Genomic DNA, 21,601 nt, shown 5'->3' with positions numbered 1-21,601 from the left:
GAGATGGAGACTTTGAGAAGCTGGTACTTACCTGCCACTGCTACTGTTGGGGGTAGAAGGTACATGATGCTACAGGGGTAAAGAGAAGTTACTTTAAAATTCTTTTTTCTTTCTTTTTTTTTTTTAAAGTGGGTCACCATGAGATACAAATATGATAATCTCTCGGTATTTGTATTGCAAACCATAATGTCAAGAAGGAGAGGGAAAGAGGGAGAGGGAGAGACAGAGAGAGAGAGAGAGAGAAAGAGAGAGATAAAGTGCCTGCATTAGAGACAGGCTTGAGATGGGGAGTGGGGAGGAGTAGTGGGGAGGGGGAAAGGGAACTTAAAATTAATTTTTTAATCTTACTTGAAAAATGTGGCTTCATGAACAGAAGCAGAGAAAAGATCCTCAGAAGCAAATAGATCTGAGTTAAAATCCAAATTGACTGCTCAAAATATGAAGTCAGTTGTATTTATCTATCCATCAACCTACCTGTAGGATAACATTGCCTCAGGTAGTTTAGGTTTATTGGGTTACTCCCGTTACAGTGCTCCTATTCCTCTTTGTTTATTTGTAGCTTCTTTCTTAGTGTTCTGTTGACTTGTAAATAATGTTTTTCTCTTCTCCTTGAGTCCTTTGCATAGTTTATTCATAGCAAGTCCTTTTTGTATGGACACAGGAAGACTTAACAAATGTTATGTTTTTGTAACCTGGGAGTCATTTGACTCTACATGATATTTTCCTCCAGGGCATCTGTTCTCTTGACCTAAGCCTCAGCTGCCCTTACTTCCTAGCACCCCCAAAGCAGGGTCCCGACGACGTGGGACGAGAAGGACCCAGGGCAAACGGTGAGTTGTGTGCTACCCTGGCATCGAGATGGGCCTGGCCAAAGTGCCTAATGCTTAACTATAAGTTAAGAGCTTGATCATGGACAAATGTTGTCTTTATCCAAACAGTGATAACTAGATTTGGACCCTGCTAGGGTGAGGAATGATTAATCTGGCCTGAGTGCTGTGGTCTGAGCCTGTGGCAAGATGTTGCCAGGAGAGCTGCCTTGCAAACCTCAATCAATGTATCTCTTGCTATGTCCATGCAAAAATAACTAGTATTAAAATGTTATTGAGTGTTTGGAATGGGGAGAGGAGAAAAAACCCTTAAGAGGTATTTTGCCTACTGGCAGTCAGGAAGGGCTTTGGAATGCCCTGCCCTCAGGAAGGGCTTTCTTATGTTGATTTTGCTACCTGGCTGGGTGTAGCCTAGAAGGCCAGGGAGGAGAGAGACAGAGAGAGAGAAGCAGCAGTTGATCCAGAGAGAGGTCGGAGCGGAGCTGGGAGTGCGGGAGATGAGAAAGATGAAAGATTGAATAAACGGTAACTATCAGCAACTAGCTTGGTCCTCGTTTTTCCTTCGCCTTTCCTTGACCACCGGCCGTCCCGATCCAGTCCACACGCTGCGGTTCCAGGGCACCGAACGCCCGTGGTGAGACAGAGCCGCCGCCGGGAGAGCCCGCGAGTGCACTCGCCCCTCAGAGAGCTTTAGGAGAGCTTTAGTTATTTACACCTACCTACCAAACAGGCAGCCATTATCTATCCATGTATTTGTCTACTTCTCTATTCTATTTTCAAATACATCTTGCTATTGTCAAACAGAGTAAAATATTTATTTTACATCTATATAGCTTTAAACTCAATCCTGACATAGACCCAGCAGAGTATCTTACAGGTGAAAAATAATGGGTGGAAAATAAGAGGCCAGAGAGATAGTACAGTGAGTGGGGCATTTACTTCATAAGCCACCCACCTGCATTCTATAACAGGCACACATATGGTCCCCTGAACCCCGTCAGGAGTGACCCTGAGAACAGAGCCAAAAGTAAGCCCTGGGCACTATTAGTTGTGAACACCCTCCAAAAAAATTGAAAATGAAGGGGCAAAATACCTTTCTCCTGGTCAGAGCAGTTAGTAGACCGGGGATTTTGAGCTTCAGCTACCTGACGCTAGAGCTTCTGTCCCTATTACTGTCTATTGCCTTCTTTTCTGAAGTGCATAGACAAATGTTATGTTTTGTCTTACTGATTCAGAAGAATGGCAAAAGAGCCAACCCTCCCAAAAACTCATCCCCAGCATAGGAATCCCCTACAGCCCAAGTCAAAGTAGAGATGTAAAACACTTAATGCTGAGTCCTGCACATTGACAAGTACAACGGATCTCGAAAGGACCATTTTAGATTAAGGAGAGTTCATAGTTTCTTTGAAATCAACCCACTGCTCTAGAGAATTTAAACTTTATCCATCTCTACATTCAATTACATAAACAGAATACAAAAATATTTCTCCTTTATCCCATGATGGAACATCAAGGCATTAGTATTTAAACAAGATGCTTTAGAAAGCATCTGAGTAGGGGGTGGTAAGCATAACTGTAAATATTAAAGGACATTGGGAAGGATGTTTATTGGGAAAGGAATTGTTGGGGAGAAATGGGGTCAGGAAAGAAGGGGCAGATGCTCAGAGGCACCCAATCTCCAAATCATCTAATGTGACCCAGGCCTGGACAAACATGTATGAGTCCAATCCAAGCACATGGGGCTCATGATTCAGCAAGTGGTTCAATTTTGTGAGTCACTTCTGGAAAAAGAAAATCCATACCATGGCATTAGTCCTTTGCCTGACATTTTTCTACCTCATGAAACTAGGTTGGGTTTTCCAAAATCCTTCCAGTTAATTTGAAGGGATAAACATCTGACTTTCTGTTTTTGAACTTCTTAGTAGCTGTGAATGATTGCACAACTATTCCAGTTTACCCCAAAGGGTCATTTCAGTTGAAACCTTTGGCATGAGATGTCTGGGAGATCTCAGAGAACCATTCCTGCAGCTCTCACAGAATAACTACATTTGGGTTTGTAACGAGCATTTATCCATTAATTGGGGGTCTGACAAGTAAATAACATGACTGCAAAAATGATCAGCCAGATGAATTGTGACCACATCAACAAATATTTGACTTATTTTAGTAAAGAAAGTTTGAAAGGCAACTCTTTAATAATAAGGAACAATATTCCCACTGTAATGTGCAGAAACAATACAGGTATACAAAATTCCATCAGTGAATATTACAATTGTTTGTATAAAAAATATAGGCACAAAAAGGTAAAGAAAGGAGAGGCAGGACCATGAGGGCATGTGTATGTATTCTCCAGTAACTCATTACTAAGTACATCTGCTTATGGGAAGCTCACCCCACCCAGAGAGGATTTATCAAGTTAAACCAAAATTAGTGATGGTGACTGATTTGATATAGGTTAGACAGATAAGCACTTTGACATACATTTGATTCTCAACTTAGTCTTTGAATTGCATTGATGTTGATGAGTCCTGTGTTAGAAGGGTGTTTTCATGGTGAAACACCTTTCGTCTCCCCCTTGAACTAATGAAAGACCATTCTGCCATCTAAAAATAAGTACTCTTATGACACAAGACCACGTGCTCTGGATGGGGAAATTCTTTACTTCATTAAGGGGTTCTAGGTAGTTGTTCTGTAGATGATATACTTTTCCAAGGTCTTGAGCAGTGAAGCATAGATTTGTACACCCTTCTTTCAGGAAAACCATGCATATTAGTGTCCTAAATCTTTCAATAAATACATAGGAGATCTCAACGTAGCATTTTAGTGCTTGGAGTTCAAGTTCTTTATTGGGTAAATAAGAATGACCTGGAGAATTACAGCTAGGAGTAGAGAAATCTGAACAACAGGATCTAATAATACCCACTACTCACTGGCCACAGGCTTAATGTGGGTTCTGTTTACATTAATATCATTCTACAACAATTCCTTGAAGTTTTTGAACACAATCTTCTGGCTTCCCTTTTCTATAGAAAAAGAAGGGGAAGTCAGTATGAGTATGTGTGTGTGTGTGTGTGTGTGTGTGTGTGTGTGTGTGTGTGTGTGTGTGTGTGTGAATGTGTCTGTTTCCTTGGGGACATTTGTAAGAATCTGTGTCTGTGTCTGCATCTGTGTTTCTTTGGGGACAATTGTAAGAACAACTGTATTTTTTTTCTTTTTGGGTCACACCTGGCAATGCATAGGGGTTACTTCTGGCTCTGCACTCAGGAATCACCCCTGACAGTGCTCAGAGGACCATATGGGATGCTGGGAATCAAACCCGGGTCGGCTTCATGCAAGGCAAATGCCCTACCCGCTGTACTATTGCTCCAGCCCCAAGAACAACTGTATTTTAAAAAAACTACTTTTGAAAGTCCACTGGTTTAATTCAGATGTTTCCTCTTTCATCTTCAATAAAAGGGCAATTTTAATTTAGTGATATAATAAGTAGGGCTTACATTGCTTTAACACCTCAAGAAAGTTGCATTTATAGATATGTTTGGTTTAATTAAATAGTAGAAAACATTCACTTATCTTAATAAATTATTATGCTTGAAAGAAGGTTTTGAATGCTTGAGACCAAGAAAACTAAGCCTGGGACTAGAAAAAATATTACAGGTTTCAAAAATTAATTCCAGTTTTGAGCTATACAACTATCTAGTTCATAAAATTATCTTTAATATTATAGGGGGTTAGAATTGCCTCAAGCATCCAGAGGACCAAGGAATGAAGTTCAGGGCTTCATCCTTGCCTTGGACAATTTCTAAGCCACTGAGCTTAAGCACCTCATTCTTTTGAAATACATTGATGTTACATCAGTATTTCAAATTTATGTCTGCCATGTTCAAATTAGTCTCTATTTATCAACATATAATGTTGCTACTATTTTCAGTTTAACTGCTTCTGCCATAGCCAACACCACTTCTTAGTTGGGAGTTCACAGAGACTGGGCGATAGCAAGAGATGATTAGGAAATTTCTGTTCTTAACAAGAGTGGTTTCATCCCATTCTGATAGTGAGAAAACCAAGTCTAGCTGGTGGGTCTTGGCCTCCATTCCACATCCAGCCCATGCTGAAGCTGGTCTTCATGACCTCTGGATGTTCTACCTCTTCCAAGAGAGTAGAACAGCACTCTTCATCAGCCAACCACTGCAGGGAAGGCTAAACCATGGGGAAAATTGCTCATCCACACTGTATGTCCTTATTCCATTTTATTTGGGAGAGGTGTCTCCTATGCAGTCCCCGGGGAGCCCAGTGACTCCTTTTAGTTGTCCTAGGCCAAACAGGCCAGTAGATCAGTACAAGAGACAGGGGCCAGGAGGAATCCAGTGCAGTTCAGGCCAAGCAGGCTCCCTAAACCCTTCTATTATCTTTCTGGCCTCATTTAATTTTGTTTGGAGACCATAGCCAGTGTTGTTAAGGGCTTAGTCCATCTCTGTGCTTAGGGATCACCCCTAATGGGGTTCAGGAAACCTTATGCAGAGCTGGGAATCTAGCCAGGTTTGTCCACCATGTGAAAGGAAAGTGAGTGCATTAATGCTGCTCTTCATGGTTTAGTGCCTTAAAGCCCTGTCTCTCAGGCCTTTCTTTATATTTTTTAAGTCAAAGTTTTCCTATGCTGAGGTATGAGGAATATAAACAACAGCTCCTGCTAAAGTACAAGGTGAGAAGGAGAGGCAACCCCAGAACGACCATGATCATGCACCTACTGTTTTGTTGATCTGAGTATCTGACATGGACTTGGTATTTGACTTAAGATCAAAAAGGACTTCTCTGGTTAAGAAATAAAGAAGAGCAACCAGTGCTGGTGTGGATACGGGGAGAAAGAGACTCTCCTTCATTGTTGGTGGGGATGATAACTGTCCAACCTATCTGGAAAACATTATGGGCATTCCTCAAAAAAAAAAAAAAGCCCTAGAAACTGAGCTTCCAAATGACCCAGCAATACCACTTATGGGAACATACCCCGTGGGTCAAAAATACGGAGTAAATGCCATGTGTATTTTTATGTTTATTGCAGCACTATTCACCCTAGCCATAACCTGGAAAGAACCCGAGTTCCCAAGAACTGGTTAAAGAAACTATTGTACACTATGGAACACTATGAAGCTGTTAGGAAAAAAATGGTCATGAAATTTGCTTATAAATGGATGGACATGGAAAGTATCATGCTGAATGAAATGAGTCAAAAGGAGAGGGACAGACATAGAATGACTGCACTCATATAAAATACACAATGTGAAACTAATACCCTAGGACAGCAGAAACATGGGCCAGGCAGATTGGTCTATGGTAAGATAGTTGGAAATTATCACACTGGATAAGATATGCATGCTGAAGGTAGATAAAGGAACAAAAAATGATAACCTCTCATTACCTGTATTGCAAACCATAATGCCCAAAAAGAGAAAGGGAGAGAGAGAGAAAGAGAAAAACAGAGACATAGACAGATAGACAGACAGACAGAAAGTGTCTGCAATAGAGACAGGCTAGTTTTGGGGGGATTTGATGAGGTGGCAGAAACTGGGGACATTGGTGGTGTGAAATGTACGCTGGTGGATGGATGGATGTTGGAGTATTATATGACTGAAACACAATCACTAAAAGTCTTACAACTGTGTATCTCACAGTGATTCAGTTAGACAAATGGAAGGAAGGAAGGAAGGAAGGAAGGAAGGAAGGAAGGAAGGAAGGAAGGAAGGAAGGAAGGAAGGAAGGAAGGAAGGAAGGAAGGAAGGAAGGAAGGAAGGAAGGAGGGAAGAAAAAAGGAGGGAGGGAGGGAGGGAGGGAGGAAGGGAGGGAGGAAGGAAGAGAGGAAGGAAGGAAGGAACGAAGGAAGGAAGGAAGGAAGGAAGGAAGGAAGGAAGGAAGGAAGGGAGGGAGGGAGGGAGGGAGGGAGGGAGGAAGGAAGGAAGGAAGGAAGGAAGGAAGGAAGGAAGGAAGGAAGGAAGGAAGGAAGGAAGGAAGGAAGGAAGGGGAGGAGAGGAAGGGAGGGAGGAAGGGAGGGAGGGAGGGAGGGAGGAAGGAAGGGAGGGAGGGAGGAAGGAAGGAAGGGAGGAAAGGAGGGAGGAAGAAAGGAAGGAAGGGAGGAAGGGAGGAAGGGAGGAAGGAAGGAAGGAAGGAAGGAAGGAAGGAAGGAAGGAAGGAAGGAAGGAAGGAAGGAAGGAAGGAAGGAAGGAAGGAAGGAAGGGGAGGAGAGGAAGGGAGGGAGGAAGGGAGGGAGGAAGGGAGGGAGGGAGGAAGGAAGGAAGGAAGGGAGGAAGGGAGGAAGGGAGGAAGGGAGGAAGGAAGGGCATTGACAAAGTTCTATCTTAGATGTGTCACATTTAAGTCAACCCATCACTTATAAGCCATAATCTTCCTATCACAGCTATTATATAGACAGGAACCAATATACTTATATGAGTGTTCTCACAGTTGATTAAATTTCCCACTTTTCTGTTTATTTCTGAAGAGGCTTTGGATTCTGTAAGTAACTATTCAACTAACCCTTGTTATTAGTTTATCCTGTGTGTTGTATTTAAAACCAGTACATTTTACTCATTAGTGTAAATATAATTATTTACAAAAGTAATATATGCTCATTATACAATATTTGTAAAGCACAGAAATATATTTTGAATAAAACAAAATTTACACTAGTTTTCTTATCACACTAGGGACTACTCACTATAAACACATCCATGCATTTTATTCTAATGTTGGAAATCTGCTTTTAAGTTGACATTTGCACAAAGAAGAAATGTAATGTTCATAAAATGTTCATTCAGATTTTAAAACTCTAAGAAAATATTATTAAATTATCCTTTTACCTATAAGTTTGCAATGACTTCCTAACATTCTTTTTTTTTTTTTTTTTTTTTTTTTTGCTTTATGGGTCACACCCAAAAAGGAGTTACTCTTGGTTCTGCATTCAGGAATTACTCCTGACGGTGCTGGGGCACCATATGGGATGCTAGGAAATGAAGCCAGGTTGGCCGTGTGCAAGGCAAATACCCTACCCACTGTGCTACCACTCCAGCAGCCTCATTCATTCCATTTTTTTGAACTCTAGTAATCTTTCCACTTTCTCACTGTTGGGTAGTTTGACTTATTTCTTTATTATAAACAAAATTGACTAACTTAGGCTAGAGTCTTCAAAAGAGTGTTATTGGGTCACAGTTCTTGAAATGTACTAACAATACTTTATTGAAAGTGTTTTTTAAAAAATTTCTATTCACAGAAATATTAATGAAAAGCCTTTTGCTTTTTTCATATGAATTGAATCCCTATCGTTAATTTTTGTATTCTAAAATTGTACATCAATGTTACTGATATTCAAATATATACGAAAATTAAGTAAAACCTGAATATCTCTGCAGGATATACTAGTAGACACACATTATGAAATTGCTTAATATTAACTAAATATCTATTTTTAAACAAATGCAAACAATGGGCCAGGGATGGAACTCTGGTAGAGTGCCTGCCTTGCATGTATAAGATACTGGGTTCAATTACAGGAAGAAGAAAGAAAAGGAGGAAGGGAGGGAGGAAGGGAGGGAAGATGGGAAGGAGGGAAGAAGGAAAGAAGGAAGGAAGGAAGGAAGGAAGGAAGGAAGGAAGGAAGGAAGGAAGGAAGGAAGGAAGGAAGGAAGGAAGGAAGGAAGGAAGGAGGAAGGAGAGAAGTGGGCTTATGGGCCCCACATGTGCTTCCTTCGGAATCCCCGTGCACTGCTCTGCTGGTCGTCTGACCACCAGGAAGCCATGTACTTTGAATCTGAAGACTTTGCATTTATTTTTAGATGGTCTTGTAAAAATTAGTGAATACAACTACATTTAATTGAAGTTGGAATGTTAGAAGAAAATTATTCCACATAGCACTCAACATATACTACAGACCCTGACGGATGGAGATATCCTCACAAGCCACCAGAAGAGATGCCAATTTTCTGCCTTCATGGGAGGAAGGCAGAGGCTTCCTTGTCTAGCAATAGCTCAACCTGTGAGAGAAGGCCATAATTAAGCAAAGCAAAGGCTGCATTTCCAAGTTTCTTGCAGTAGGCTCATCATTTATAAGAGCACTTTCTCAATTGTATAAAAGAACATTTCTTGAACCGAAGAGAGTAGAGTACAGAGGGTAAAGCATTTGAGTTGGCATGCAGCAATCCTAGTTCAGTCCAAGGCATCAAATATGGCTGCCCAAGCACCACCAGTCGTGATCCCACCTCAGGATGTGGCCCAACCCTCACTCCCCCATAACAGGTAAAAGAACATTTCTCCCTTTAGTTCTGGGAAGTAAGATCAGATCAGACCATACAGCCCTAATTGCTTTTCATAGTTGTTTCTGAATCAATCTATTTTGCTTGAAATGACATATTTTTTAAGTCAATGGGTTCAAATTTAGAGTTAGACAGGACCATCGGGTGTATAGATTTGTGAGGAGTTGGATAGAAACACATGTGTCTGAACCTTGCAAAGCTATTCCTGGACAGTCAGGCTGCTCATCGGGACTGCCACAGAGACCTACAGAACTATATAGGAACCCCCCAAACTTGGGTTGGCAATTGTCATTGTGTGTAAACAGTATGTTGTAATTCATATTTCCACAGGATCTATCCTATTGGCCACAGGAAAAGCTGGAGTAATTGAACTTACTCTGGTTTGTATTTCCTGTGACTTTTTCATAAAACAAATCTATTCATTTAAGCTGCAATCCAGTGTGCTGCTACTCATGGATTCTGAGTAGAATCCAGTTTGCATATAAAAGACACCCATATATGTTCTTGTAAATGATAATGAGGAAAAACAGATTTTAAAAATAAGATATAACTATTTACATACAAAGCATATAAACGCAGAAGCAATTGAGTCATAAACCAGAACTAAGTGTAAATAGTTATCACCTCTCAGTTTTGTACTTCATTTACATTGATTTAACTGTTTACATAACTATAATGAACCACTAAAATCACTAGACCTACAGTTCTGTGAAAACAGCAGCATAGAAAACTTTTGATTTTCTATTTTCAGTGATAGTTAATTCAACATTTAAAAGTAGAGAAGTTAAATGAGGTGCATAATGATAAATGATGCCCCACAATTGTTGAATCCGATTACACTCAGATAAGAGTAGGTCAAATTCTACATACACAATTTGTATTTAAAGAACAAGACAAAGAAGGAATGGGGAAAACAGAAAGACAGAAAGAAAAACTTTAGATAATGGAATGTTCCCATTTATTCCTTCTAAATATAATATAAACAAGGAAACAAAGAAAATGCAAATGAATTCAAAATGCCATTTACAAGGGGGGTGGGGGGTGAGGCATTACTAAAATAGTCAATTTTAAAAGAAAAAAACAAAAATCGACCTCCATTTAAGAAGCTAATTTATGCACTCCTGAGTTCTCATACAAGTTAAGCAGCACAGAATATCACAGCAGGCATAGAACAACAGATCTTGAACCCTGCTGTGTTTGTTCAAGAAGGCAAGTTAAGCTATTCCTAACAGGAAACAAAACACACTGTCGGGCTCTTAAACAGGGATAGTTTTGCCATACTGTGCAGCCCTGAATGCATCAATTGCTGTTCCAAACAGGATTAGAGATGTGGTTTGCTTTAACTATGGTTTTGAGAAAAATGCTTATGTCTGCTCAGAATTCTCAGGCTGACATTAACTAATATAGTGCCAGGCAAGACATAGAGTGTCTACAAAATCTTCAATAAATTCCCTTTGGCAAACTCGAAAATTGGGTGAAAGCAACACAAAATGAAGGGAAGGGGGCAGGGAGGAGTGGAAAGTTAATTCACATCAATAGCCAACTCCGAAGTATTTTTGTCTTTAAGTATTCAAGCTCCACTCTATAGTGATAAAAGTAACCATGCAGGTCCTATTGATAGAAGCTACTTGAATGAATATGCAATATGAAAAATGAACTGTTTTTGCCATGTATGTATGGTTGTTGAATATACATTTACAAATGTTTGAGGGGCAGTTCTGCTACATTATTGTTATAGAATGGGATTTTCCAGATGTTTCTGTGTAAGTCAAGAAGTACCACGTAAGGGAAAAAGACTAATCTTTTTTACTTATGAACTTTCTTTATTGTTGACTCCAAGGACTAGAGGAATTTATTAAATTTCACTCACAAAACAAAAAGAAAACAAACAAACAAAAATCCCCCACAACCTCAAAAAAATGTATTTGTGATGTTTGAAGGCATCAGATCTGTATTTCACAATGTTTTATAACCATGACATTGAGACAACGCTTATGTATTTAACATTGACTTGGTACATGCCAGTAGTACAACCCAAAAGTTACATCCAGACCATAGTTCATAGCCTAAATATTCTCTTTTAGGTACTTAGAATCACATAAAACACAAAAGTAAAAATATATTATCAAGGAATAGCTTTATAAAATAATCATGAAGCGCTAGAAAGGTTTTGGATGATTCTCAAAGTATTCAAATATGACAAAAATAACTTATAGACAACAATCATTAATGACTGATTCATTTAGGAGGGACACCCAAATGGGACATTTTTAGTTGTAGATCAGCCAAGAGATTAAAATAAGCATGTTTACAGAGACATAACTATTTTAAATATTTATAGAGAAACCAGTTGCAGATGATACAAAGAGAGTTCCAACAAAAACACAGCATAAATGCAGACACCATATGGTCCAATGTATGCACTCATGACCTCATGTGAAAAGCAGGCCAAAGATGTAGCAGCTGGAGATGCCTCCTTTTTGCCCCCAAAACAACAAACACTGAGGTTTGTTGGGGCTTATTATAATCATGCCCAGGGATAGGTGAAATTTATGGGTAACGTCAACATTTTGGGATAAAATATCCTGGAACAATTTTTTTCTAAAATCCTTAGCATTACTGGAGTTTCAAGCCCAATCTGAATTTCTTTCTGACTTTCTCTTAATAAAGAAGGGGCAATCAGGTAACACACAGGGCTTTGACCGAACTAGGAGACTGCTAAACTTATACGTTATTTTGTCTTATTCTTTGTTTACACAAGTCAAGTTCAAGTCAGAACCAAAACACATCACAGAGGTTAGAGAATACCACATCACGTGTGACTGCTCTTTGGATCTGTCCTAGAGCTTCAGGAGCTATATCAAGTAAAAAGCAGTAGAACGTCTAAATTTTGTGAGTGTTTCACTCATCTTCTAGCATATTCTAGGCACAAGTAAGAGAAAAACTTTTATATCTGAAATGAAAATTCAGCCTTTCATTCTTATTAGATAAATCAGAGACCTTAGGCTCAAATAGGTTTGGTAACATGCTCCTGGTTACAAATGGTGGGTGAAAATGGCATGGAGGCCACCATATTCCTTAGCTGGGAAAGTAGCAAGAGGATACATTTTAGGAAATTGATGGTTGTCAGAACCATAACATTCTACCAAAGGCTTCCTTGAAAACAGTAGGTTGGGGAAGATATGTGTGAGGGGCAGGGATGCTCCTAATCATAGTTGTGCTCTGATCAAAGATCATGCATCCAATTTTCTCTGCTCTTCTCATCCTCAGATACCTGAGGTTTAGGGCCAGACTCTTATAAAATGTTTGATGGCTGACAAACTACCCTAAAAGTTAGAAAACCATTTCACAAATCTTTTCTCTTTTTATTTTTTTTGTAAGATAAGAAATTAATTTCCCTCTCTTAGAAGAAAGAAGACAATGTGTAACCATGGCGAAAAATGAAAAGTCAAAGCTACTCCTTTTCATACAGGCTACAGAATAAGTCTGTAGTGGTCCAACATCAATGGAGCATCTTCCTCACTTCTAAACTTTTCATAATCACAATAACGTGCTTCCCTTTGCAGGGCATGTGATGTTAGTCAATGTATGATGACAGAAGAAAGAAAGAGGGAGATGAGCTAAGTGCTATTGAAGACTCACATGGCTCAGCAACAGTTGCTCTTGCCATATTCTGTGTTGGTTTCTTTTGAACTTTGTTTTAAAATTCCATGTCTGATGGCACCCCAAATTCATGAAGCATCTTCTACAACAGAATGCTTTTGTATATGGATCAGTGGAAACTGGATGAATAAATGCCAGTAAGTTGAGGCTGATCTACTTCAGGCACTGAATTTATTAAGTCTCTTTACAATGAAGTTTCAAATGTGGGCAATTAAGAAAGCATGACCTATCAAAGATGCCGAGGCTTCCAGATAATCTGGAATTCTGACCATATATTTACCCTGGAAGCTGTTGCTCTACTCAAATACTTAAACTTTTAATGAAGTGTTCAGTCCTTTTGTGATGGCACTGAACTGTAATCAAACATTACCACAAGCCAAGTCACACACTAGCATGTCTTGACTTGTTTAAATATCTCAAATATATTTGAGTAATTGTGTAATGATTTCTAGGCCTCTGGTTGTCCATATGGTCTGAACAGACCGTCTTTTGTAGAGGAGCTGTGTTTGCTCTCTCAATGAGAAGGAACCAAATTATCTCTGCTCCAAACTTGGAGCGCTGGCGAGGTTCTGCTTAAATTTAAGGCGGTGCCCTACCTCAGTTCTGGAAATGAAACCAACTTACATCTGGCCCCCAGAAACTGCAAATCTAGCTTATGTTTGTGAAAAACACAAGAACAATGCAAGCATCACATGACATGTTTTCTGACATGATTGTCCTTAGGATACAATGACATGCTATGGGGACAGTACAGCAAAACTGGACTTAAATCACATGGAATCTTTCTCTACAAATAGTCTAGGTGGTGGAACCAGATCATTTTCAACAGATAATGAGGACCAGTGAAAGGGTCTGGCCATAGGCAAGAACACTGTTCTAAGGCTCTCCAGCTGGTATTGGATAAAAGAAAGCAAAGGAGCTGCTGACTTTGCAATTAATGAAACTCAAGGAAGTTTTTAGGGATTCGGTTTAAAAGCCCAGAATCTAAACATTGTCTCTAGACTTTAATAATTACTCATATCATTCATGTTCCTAGGAAAATATCCTAGGTTAGGACTGAAAATAGCATCTGAAGAAATGCGCCACATATATTCTTAACCTATTAATTCAGAATTGTTAGAAAAATGGTAGGGCATAGAATTCATTCCCATATCAGTGGCCACAGTAAAATACTGTGGGTCTGTCTTGACAGGAGGACAGTAGACAACTGAGTTTGTTGGGCTTTCTTCTCCTATCCAACTTCAGATTTCTGAAATTGTGAAAGGAAAACCATTTCACTGGTCATAAACAGTGCTAAAAGGCACAAGACCATGGAAGCATGCACGACCCGTGAGTTCTAGGGATGACTGGGAATGTGATGGCAAAGAGTTTACCTTTTGTGCCTGAGGGAGCTGGAAAATAAGGAGGGAAGAGGAGAAAAGAAAGAAAAAAGCAATCATTAAATATGAAGTGAAGATTAGCTATATACTTTATTTGGCTGCGATTGGCAAGTAAGAAGATTAAAATGAGGGAAAAAATGGGGAACATAACTAAAGTCAAATCACTTTTTCAAAGAAAGTTATAATGCATTGGTCATTCAATTTGTTGCTTTCTAACATCAACAGATAATTGGAAAGCTTGATATCATGTACTGAAAATTACCACGTAATCATTTTGGTGACTTAAAAGTCTGAAATGAGGTTCTGTTTGTCACAAATGGTCCAAAGTAAAAGACCCAGTTTCTTATTTTTGTGTTCCAACAGTTCCCCACCTGTGAATCCACTGGGGACTCTCAAAACTGGGGGAGAGTGAGATTGAGAGCAATTGGCTTCCAATGGGTAGAGGCCAGCTATGCTACTAAACATCCATCAATACACAGGACAGCCCTACCACTCCCACCACCCCCCACTTTGGTCAACTATGCCCCAAAGTTGAGAAATCCTCTTATACATAAAGGCTAGGGAACAGAAGAATGTGTTTTTTTTCTTTTGGGGGGTCACACCCAGCTATGCACAGGGGTTACTTCTGGTTCTGCACTTGGGAATTACTCCTGCTGGTGCCCAGGGGACCATATGGGATGCTGGGAATCAAACCTGTGTCAGCCACATGCAAGGCAAATGCCCTACTCGCTGTGCTATCGCTCCAGCCCCAGAAGAATGCTGTTTTTAAAGATGATTTTTGTTGCTCTGTACCACACTGACATGTTCCTTTATTGTTGGTTAAGGAAGCATGCACAAAGATTTGTTTATTTGAATTAAAGCCGATATCTTAAGAACAACAAAGCAGTAAATTAATCTATAAAATTAAAGCATAATAGCATTTCCAATATCATAGGCAAGAAACTGAAATTCTATATATGTGGGTAAGGATGAATACTTACAAGGAATATTTGCTCATTTTTCTATATTGAGATTATTAGACTATGATTTAATGCCACAGTATTTGTGATCGACAATGTAACATTCAGTTTTCAGAAAAAGCAGTGTTCTAATCTGGAATGGAATTCACATTATTGTTTTAAATCCCAAATACACCTCAATAAAAACATTCTTAGTAGCAAAATTAGGATTTCCATCATTTTAACTTTTATTGAGTGTGAACTTGTCACCAGATACTCCATTAAAGCTCTTTACTTGCATTATTTCATTTAACGCAGCAATCCAATATTAGGTACCCTAATTGTTCTCATTTTACAGATGAAAATCAAATGAAACAAAGAGTAGCTAGACACTGGCTCATAGATAATAAAGAACAGAATCGGGTTCCTCGACTTAAGGAACAAATTTGACTCAACTTACACACTTGGGACACAAATATTTGGGAATAATGATTAGAGAAACTGTATCTCTAGATTTTATAATTTTAGATGTGTTTGAAAAAATGCAAGACAAGCAGATCAAGTATCCTAGGGTCCTACTTGAATATTTTGCTTTTCCTATTCTTATTCTGTTCATTTGCCCTAAGACCAGGAAATTTTAAAAAATATAGTCCACTCCTAGCAGAGGTTGATCCAAATTCTGGAGGTGCCAAAGAACCACTAGGGATGCACTGAATGGTGCTTAGGGTCCATGTAGTTGAAGGGATCAATCTCAGAGTCTTACACATGTTAGGGATTGCTCTAATACTTTAGTTATCTCCAGTCCCCAGCGATTTCTTGAACAATTGTAAAGTCCTTCCCCTACGGCTGGGGTCAGCAAAGGGAGAAGGCACCCATCCAAATCTACACTATACCTTGGATCTCAGATATTTCTCCAACACTGAATTTCTAAGCACTTTAATCCCTAAAGAGCTCCCAATTTAAAAAGATGAAACACAAGCATTTTTTCCCTCTTCTTTCATTCTACATTTGACTGCCACTATTCAGAAAGGAAGCACACATTTCTCCAGTGTTTCTCAAGAATTCAGAAAAGAAAACCCACTCCACATACTGAGAGGTGAGAAATTGAGCCTAACATGAGAAATTGCTTAAAGAAAAGTATCTTGAATATTAAACATCTTTTGATATAACGGAAAAGAAACCGTGGAGACGTGAACATTAATGAAATGATAAATGTATGTTTCCTTAGGAAAGCATTTGTGTTGAATCACAGCTTAAGTCATATGAAATGCACAGGGGGCCGTGAGAATTACAAATGTTTGATGAACTGTAAAACAAATACCAAAGTTAAGTCCTGCACACACTGCTGGACTTGACAGGCTTCTCTAGGGAAAAAAAGGTGCTTCTCTCTCTTTCTCTCTTTTTTTTTTCTCTCTCTCTCTCCCCATCCCTCTCTCTGACTCTCTGAATTTTATCTTGGTCAAGCAGGAAACCCCTATTTTGGACTCACCCATGTAAACACATGGGGAGAAATCCTGGGGAGGAAAATGAGAGAGTAGACTTTGTGGTGATGTCTTCAGTTTAAACTGCCCTCAATCTCTCCACAGAACATGTACTTTCCTCAAGAAATAACTCATGAGAACAAAGAGCAACTTTCCTATCAGAGCTTCTAAATAACAGAAATTATAGCTTGCAATTCCCTACACAGGTTGGACCTCTAAGCAGAAGCCTCAGAATAGAACACAGAAAACTTAGACCTGATCACTGGTCCCCAGAGAGGCTACTGTTTGAGCAGGCCCTCTTGTTAACACCAAGTTCACTTCATGTTCACAAAGGGTAGGGCCCTGATCTGCAAGCTAGTACAGCTGGACTTAGGTCTATTTGGGCCTCTGAAGGGTCTTGAGACATGTCTCTATAAAACCCAGTCTTTATAAAGAAGGCATGATGGAGGCAGGGTTAGAGAATAAATGAGATCCTGAATGATCAACAGGTTTTGTCTTATGGGCCAAGTGTAACTGATTAGTAATGACTGTCTGGAGGATGTGTTGAGAAAGGTTCTGAAGTTATGTCTAGGTTGTGTGGGAAAGAATGTCCCAACCAGTTAGCAATGTCTCCTGTGGGCTAAAAAATAAGGAATAATAAATCATATCTTTGGGCATGAAGATCTCATAGGTCTTATTGTACTTTTATTTGTAGTTCTGAGCACCTTTATATTTTCTAATTCATTTGTTGAACATTTCTCCTCACTAGATTACAAGCTACATGTGCACACGAAGGTGTCTGCCCATTCAGTGAGTCTCTGTGAAGTTCTTTAAGCTGTGCCTGTTATAGAATACACCTGACACTAGGGTATGTGTAGGTGAATATGAAGGTAAAATAATGGGATAATTTCCATAGATCCACAGTCTGCCTCCACACTACCATGTTGAGAGTCCAGGCTAACATATTTCAGAGGGAAATAAAAGAAGTTTCTCTTGTGGAAGAACAGATATAAAACTTCCTACTTCCCATATTTGTCAACCTAACTGTAGATGTAGAGGCTGTCTCACTGATTCATATGTATGAATAAACTTACTACAGGAACTTATTTTATCATGCAGCCTAAGATGAGGCAAATTCTCTTCCTGAGAACGTTTTTCTCCTTTGAATCTATTTTGTCAGGCATTGCTAGTAAGATTATACCTCTCTGATTCTATCTCTAATATCTTACAGAAGGGTCACGACTTCAGGTTACTTGCAGGACAAATATCCCCAAATCATATGATTCTGTATATAACTGTCCATACTCCACAGTTATATTTTTAGGGGAAAGGTTGAAGAAATAAGTGTGTTATGCAATAAGCTTGCACAATTTTATGGAAAATTAGTTAATTGAGCATTAATCAGGCACTTTACATTTAAACATGGAAAAGCTGTGAATGTATTGTTCAACAGAAAATGGATGAGAGGAAATTTCTGAAGATAAAAATCACAGTAAAAACAGAAACAGCCATTATTCAGCAAACACGACCATTGGCCAGGTGCTTGGCCAAGTGTTTTTGACCACCATAAGTTAATTTTAAGTGCTCCCAGACGAACTCTGGTTAGATATTAGTGCCATCTTCAGATTTTAGGTGGAGAAATAGAGAATGTTGAGTAGCCAGTACTTTGTCAAGGTCGCTCAGCCAAGAAATATTAGGTCTAGGTTCCACATCAAGTCTCTCTGGAAACCTACCTCTGTCTTATCCTTTAAGCTCAAAATTGTTTCTCATGCAGACACACAGCATTAGTAACAATACAAATTCCTGAAGGACGAGAGACCTCTCAGGCACTATAATTTAGGTATCCTCCGTAGGAAAAAACACAGACATCCTGGCATCATTCCTTAAGGGAGAGCATCTGCCTGGACAACAAAACCAAGCCTCCCGTGGTCTCGGCATGTGGTGTGTAAAGCATGATGTAGCATAAATAGTTTCTATGCCCTCTTTTGTCAGAGACACTTATATGAGTTTTCCCTTTACACTGAAAATTTCCTGCATAGTCCTCCTCTCTTGCCTAGCAAACAACCATTTGTTTGGTCAGTTGTCATCATTTCTAAGAAGGCTTGTCTGACTTTTTAAATCATAAGGCCTCATTCCGTACTCTCACAACACCATAGACTTCCTATTAATAGCATAGCTATGACTAGCTTACAGAAACTGTCATTGTATTTATTTTTGATCACAGAAAGGCAAACTTTAGAAAGGGTCAACTAAAAAATATTATTAGAGATAAGTATGGTTTAGTGATTCAATTGTGGTCAGTCTGATATTTATGAATATTACTTTTCCAGTGCCCTCTAAAAGGCTCCCTGTATCCTGCTACAAGGAAGATAAAGGTGAAATCTTTAAGAGTTGTGCTAATGTTGTCTTGAAATCATATACAAGGAGGTGGGGAAAAGCAGGAATGAGGAAAAATCATCATAGTTTTGGCATGCTATCAACCATTCCTTACTTATGTTAATTCACTGAAAACTCACAGAATCTTAAGTTCTAAAATAATCCCCCCTCTTTTTTCAGATGATGCAAGAACCAAAGTCACAAAGCCAGAGCGCCACAAAGATAGAATTAAGATCATTGAGAAGGTTAGTAATATATGTGAGGAATAATGGAGAGATGGACCATGTTGTGGACAGCAGAGATGGTAGGCAGTGGTCTGACCTGGATTAATTTGAGAGCAAAGATGATGGACTGAATGAAAATGTGAGAGAAGGACAGATATCAAGGACCTGTCCAATATTTTGGACCTAGATCACTGCAAAAACAAACAAACAAATAAACAAACAAACAAATAAATAGAGAAGTCATGAATAAGTTTAAAGGAAAAGTATATTTGAGTAATTATATTGTTTGGCTTGATCTAAAATTGATGAATTTCAAAGGTCTTCTGGACATGCAGGCTTCTTGATCATCATGAAGACAAGTCACCAAGGGAATGCAGGTGTGTAGAAGAGAACTGTGATGTAGTAATGGAATCATGGGGCAAAGTGAGGTGGGATGAAGAAAGCTATGAGGAGGAATGATGGCAAGTGGACGGAGAATGGACATTGGGTTTCTGGTACCAAACAAATTCGTTTCAAAAGGAGAAAGTTTCTACACCAAGAAGAGTGAAGGGTTTCTATTCTAACTTTCATCTTCAATTTGTCTTCACCTCAGTCTCACACAGCCTTGAGACCAACTGAGGAGACATCCCTCATGCGAGCTCAAGGAAGTTCCAATGTTGAAGAGACTTTTTCAAAAATAAAACTACAATTAAAGGTCAATTGATCAAAACACCACATTTCCCTATGAAATATGTAAGGACCAAATGAGACAAAGTATTTTCCTGCCAACTGTGTGAAATAAAAAAAAAAAAGACTGGCCTGCATATGTTTATTCCATTTGCAAAACTGGCCCTTTGCCTCAGGCCTTATGAATGAGCGATAAATCCCTGCTCGCTGCAAAGGCTCCTTGTGTTCTTTTTTTTGCCCTTGTGCATGTTTGCATTTACAATTTTCCATTCTTTTTCATTAAGCAGTGTGGCTAAAGATTCCCACTCCTCAATATATTATAGGAAGTTTTGTTAACAGATTCAAACTCCAAAACCTGCAGCAAGGAAGGGAAGGTCTCTGATCCAAGGGGAAAGGTTGTGTTGCACATCTGGCCACTAAAGCAGTCCCATGACAAGCCACCCTTTCTGCTTTCCCATTTCAACAGTACTATTCCTCCTTGAAATACTCTCTCTATGCTACATTCACAATGACCTCAAAGAATAAGTCTGGTGTCCTTGCTTTAAAACCTTTGTGAACATATTTTCCCTTTTTTGGCGATTACTCTATCCTTCTGCCTGTGCCAATTCCCTGACAATCCCTCATGTCTCTGCCACACTGAGTCCCACCCACTTATCACTTTTTTCCTCTGATGTTACCTCATCTAACAATTATATCAACACAAAGTGTCTTTCTACAACAATAAGGCTTCTTCCTAGCTCATTATTACATTCTATAATTCTGTAAAGGTTTTTGTTACATATCCACATAACAATGCAAGATTCATTAGGGGCCATATCTAAAATATCCCTGGCTCATTATTTATCACAATAAGCAACTGTGTTTAGATTTTTATGACATTTTCACATAATGCAAGATTTACTTAAGAGCCATATCTATCTTATTAGTTTTAATACCAGACACTAGACCCAAACTTTACTGTATCTGTACTGGTCACCAGCAATAATTCAGGACATATTTGTAAAATCAAGGAGGAAATGATATAGAAAATGTTAGGAATAATGATAAGATGGAGGGAAGGAAGGAGAAACAATATAAGAAGAAGGAAAAAGGAGAAATAACTGGAGAAAGTATAAAAGAAAGAATTAAGAGGAGAAAAAAGGAAAAAATGTAAAGAAAAGGGAGCAGCAAGAAAGATGTGATAGAAAAAGCATGGACCATACACTAAGTAAAGGATGTTGGGAGGACCCATCCGGGCTGAAAGATGTGTGCCAAAAGTAGACCATAGACCGAACATGATGGCTGCTCAATACCTCTATTGCAAACCACAACACCCAAAACAAGAGAGGGAGCAAAAGGGAATGCCCTGCCACAGAGGTGGGGTGGAGTGGTAGGGACAGGGTGGGGTGGTGGGAGGGATGCTGGGACCATTGGTGGTAGAAAATGGGCACTGGTGGAGGGATGGGTACTCGATCATTTTATGACTGAAACACAAGCACAAAGTTTGTAGGCTTGTAACTGTACCTCATGGAGATTCACTAATAAAAAAAAGAAAAGAAAAAACATGGACATAGAATTTGATAGAGCGGGTTTCAAATCCCACATCAACTGCTTCAAATACCATAAGATCATGAGGATTTGTGACCATCTCTATTTATTCTATGTATCATCTCTGAGCTCTGTATGTTTTACAGTTAAGATTTTTGTAATAACATTTTGTGGGATTAATGTAAGAATTGGATAGCTAGACAAGATAAGTACATGTTGAGTTCTTACAAAAGGAGTTGGCCCA

At 39.2% G+C, this 21,601-nt stretch overlaps 1 protein-coding gene across 2 annotated transcripts in view; it reads right to left on the bottom strand.

Moving 5' to 3' along the window:
• The window catches only part of CACNA2D3 (calcium voltage-gated channel auxiliary subunit alpha2delta 3), a 999,345-nt gene that overhangs the window by 249,288 nt on the left and 728,456 nt on the right, over positions 1–21,601 (bottom strand). The window contains exon 14 of one of the 2 annotated variants that reach the window (XM_055135105.1): positions 14,161–14,178. The exons of the other annotated variant lie outside the window; for it this stretch is intronic. Within the exon in view, the coding sequence (XP_054991080.1) occupies positions 14,161–14,178 (18 nt within the window). The remainder of the gene's footprint in view (positions 1–14,160; positions 14,179–21,601) is intronic. 2 annotated transcript variants of the gene reach the window in all.

The sequence above is a fragment of the Sorex araneus genome, chromosome 4 (genome assembly GCF_027595985.1).
Source record: "Sorex araneus isolate mSorAra2 chromosome 4, mSorAra2.pri, whole genome shotgun sequence".
NCBI classification, from domain to species: domain Eukaryota; kingdom Metazoa; phylum Chordata; class Mammalia; order Eulipotyphla; family Soricidae; genus Sorex; species Sorex araneus.
This window is presented reverse-complemented; position numbering and strand designations above follow the sequence as displayed.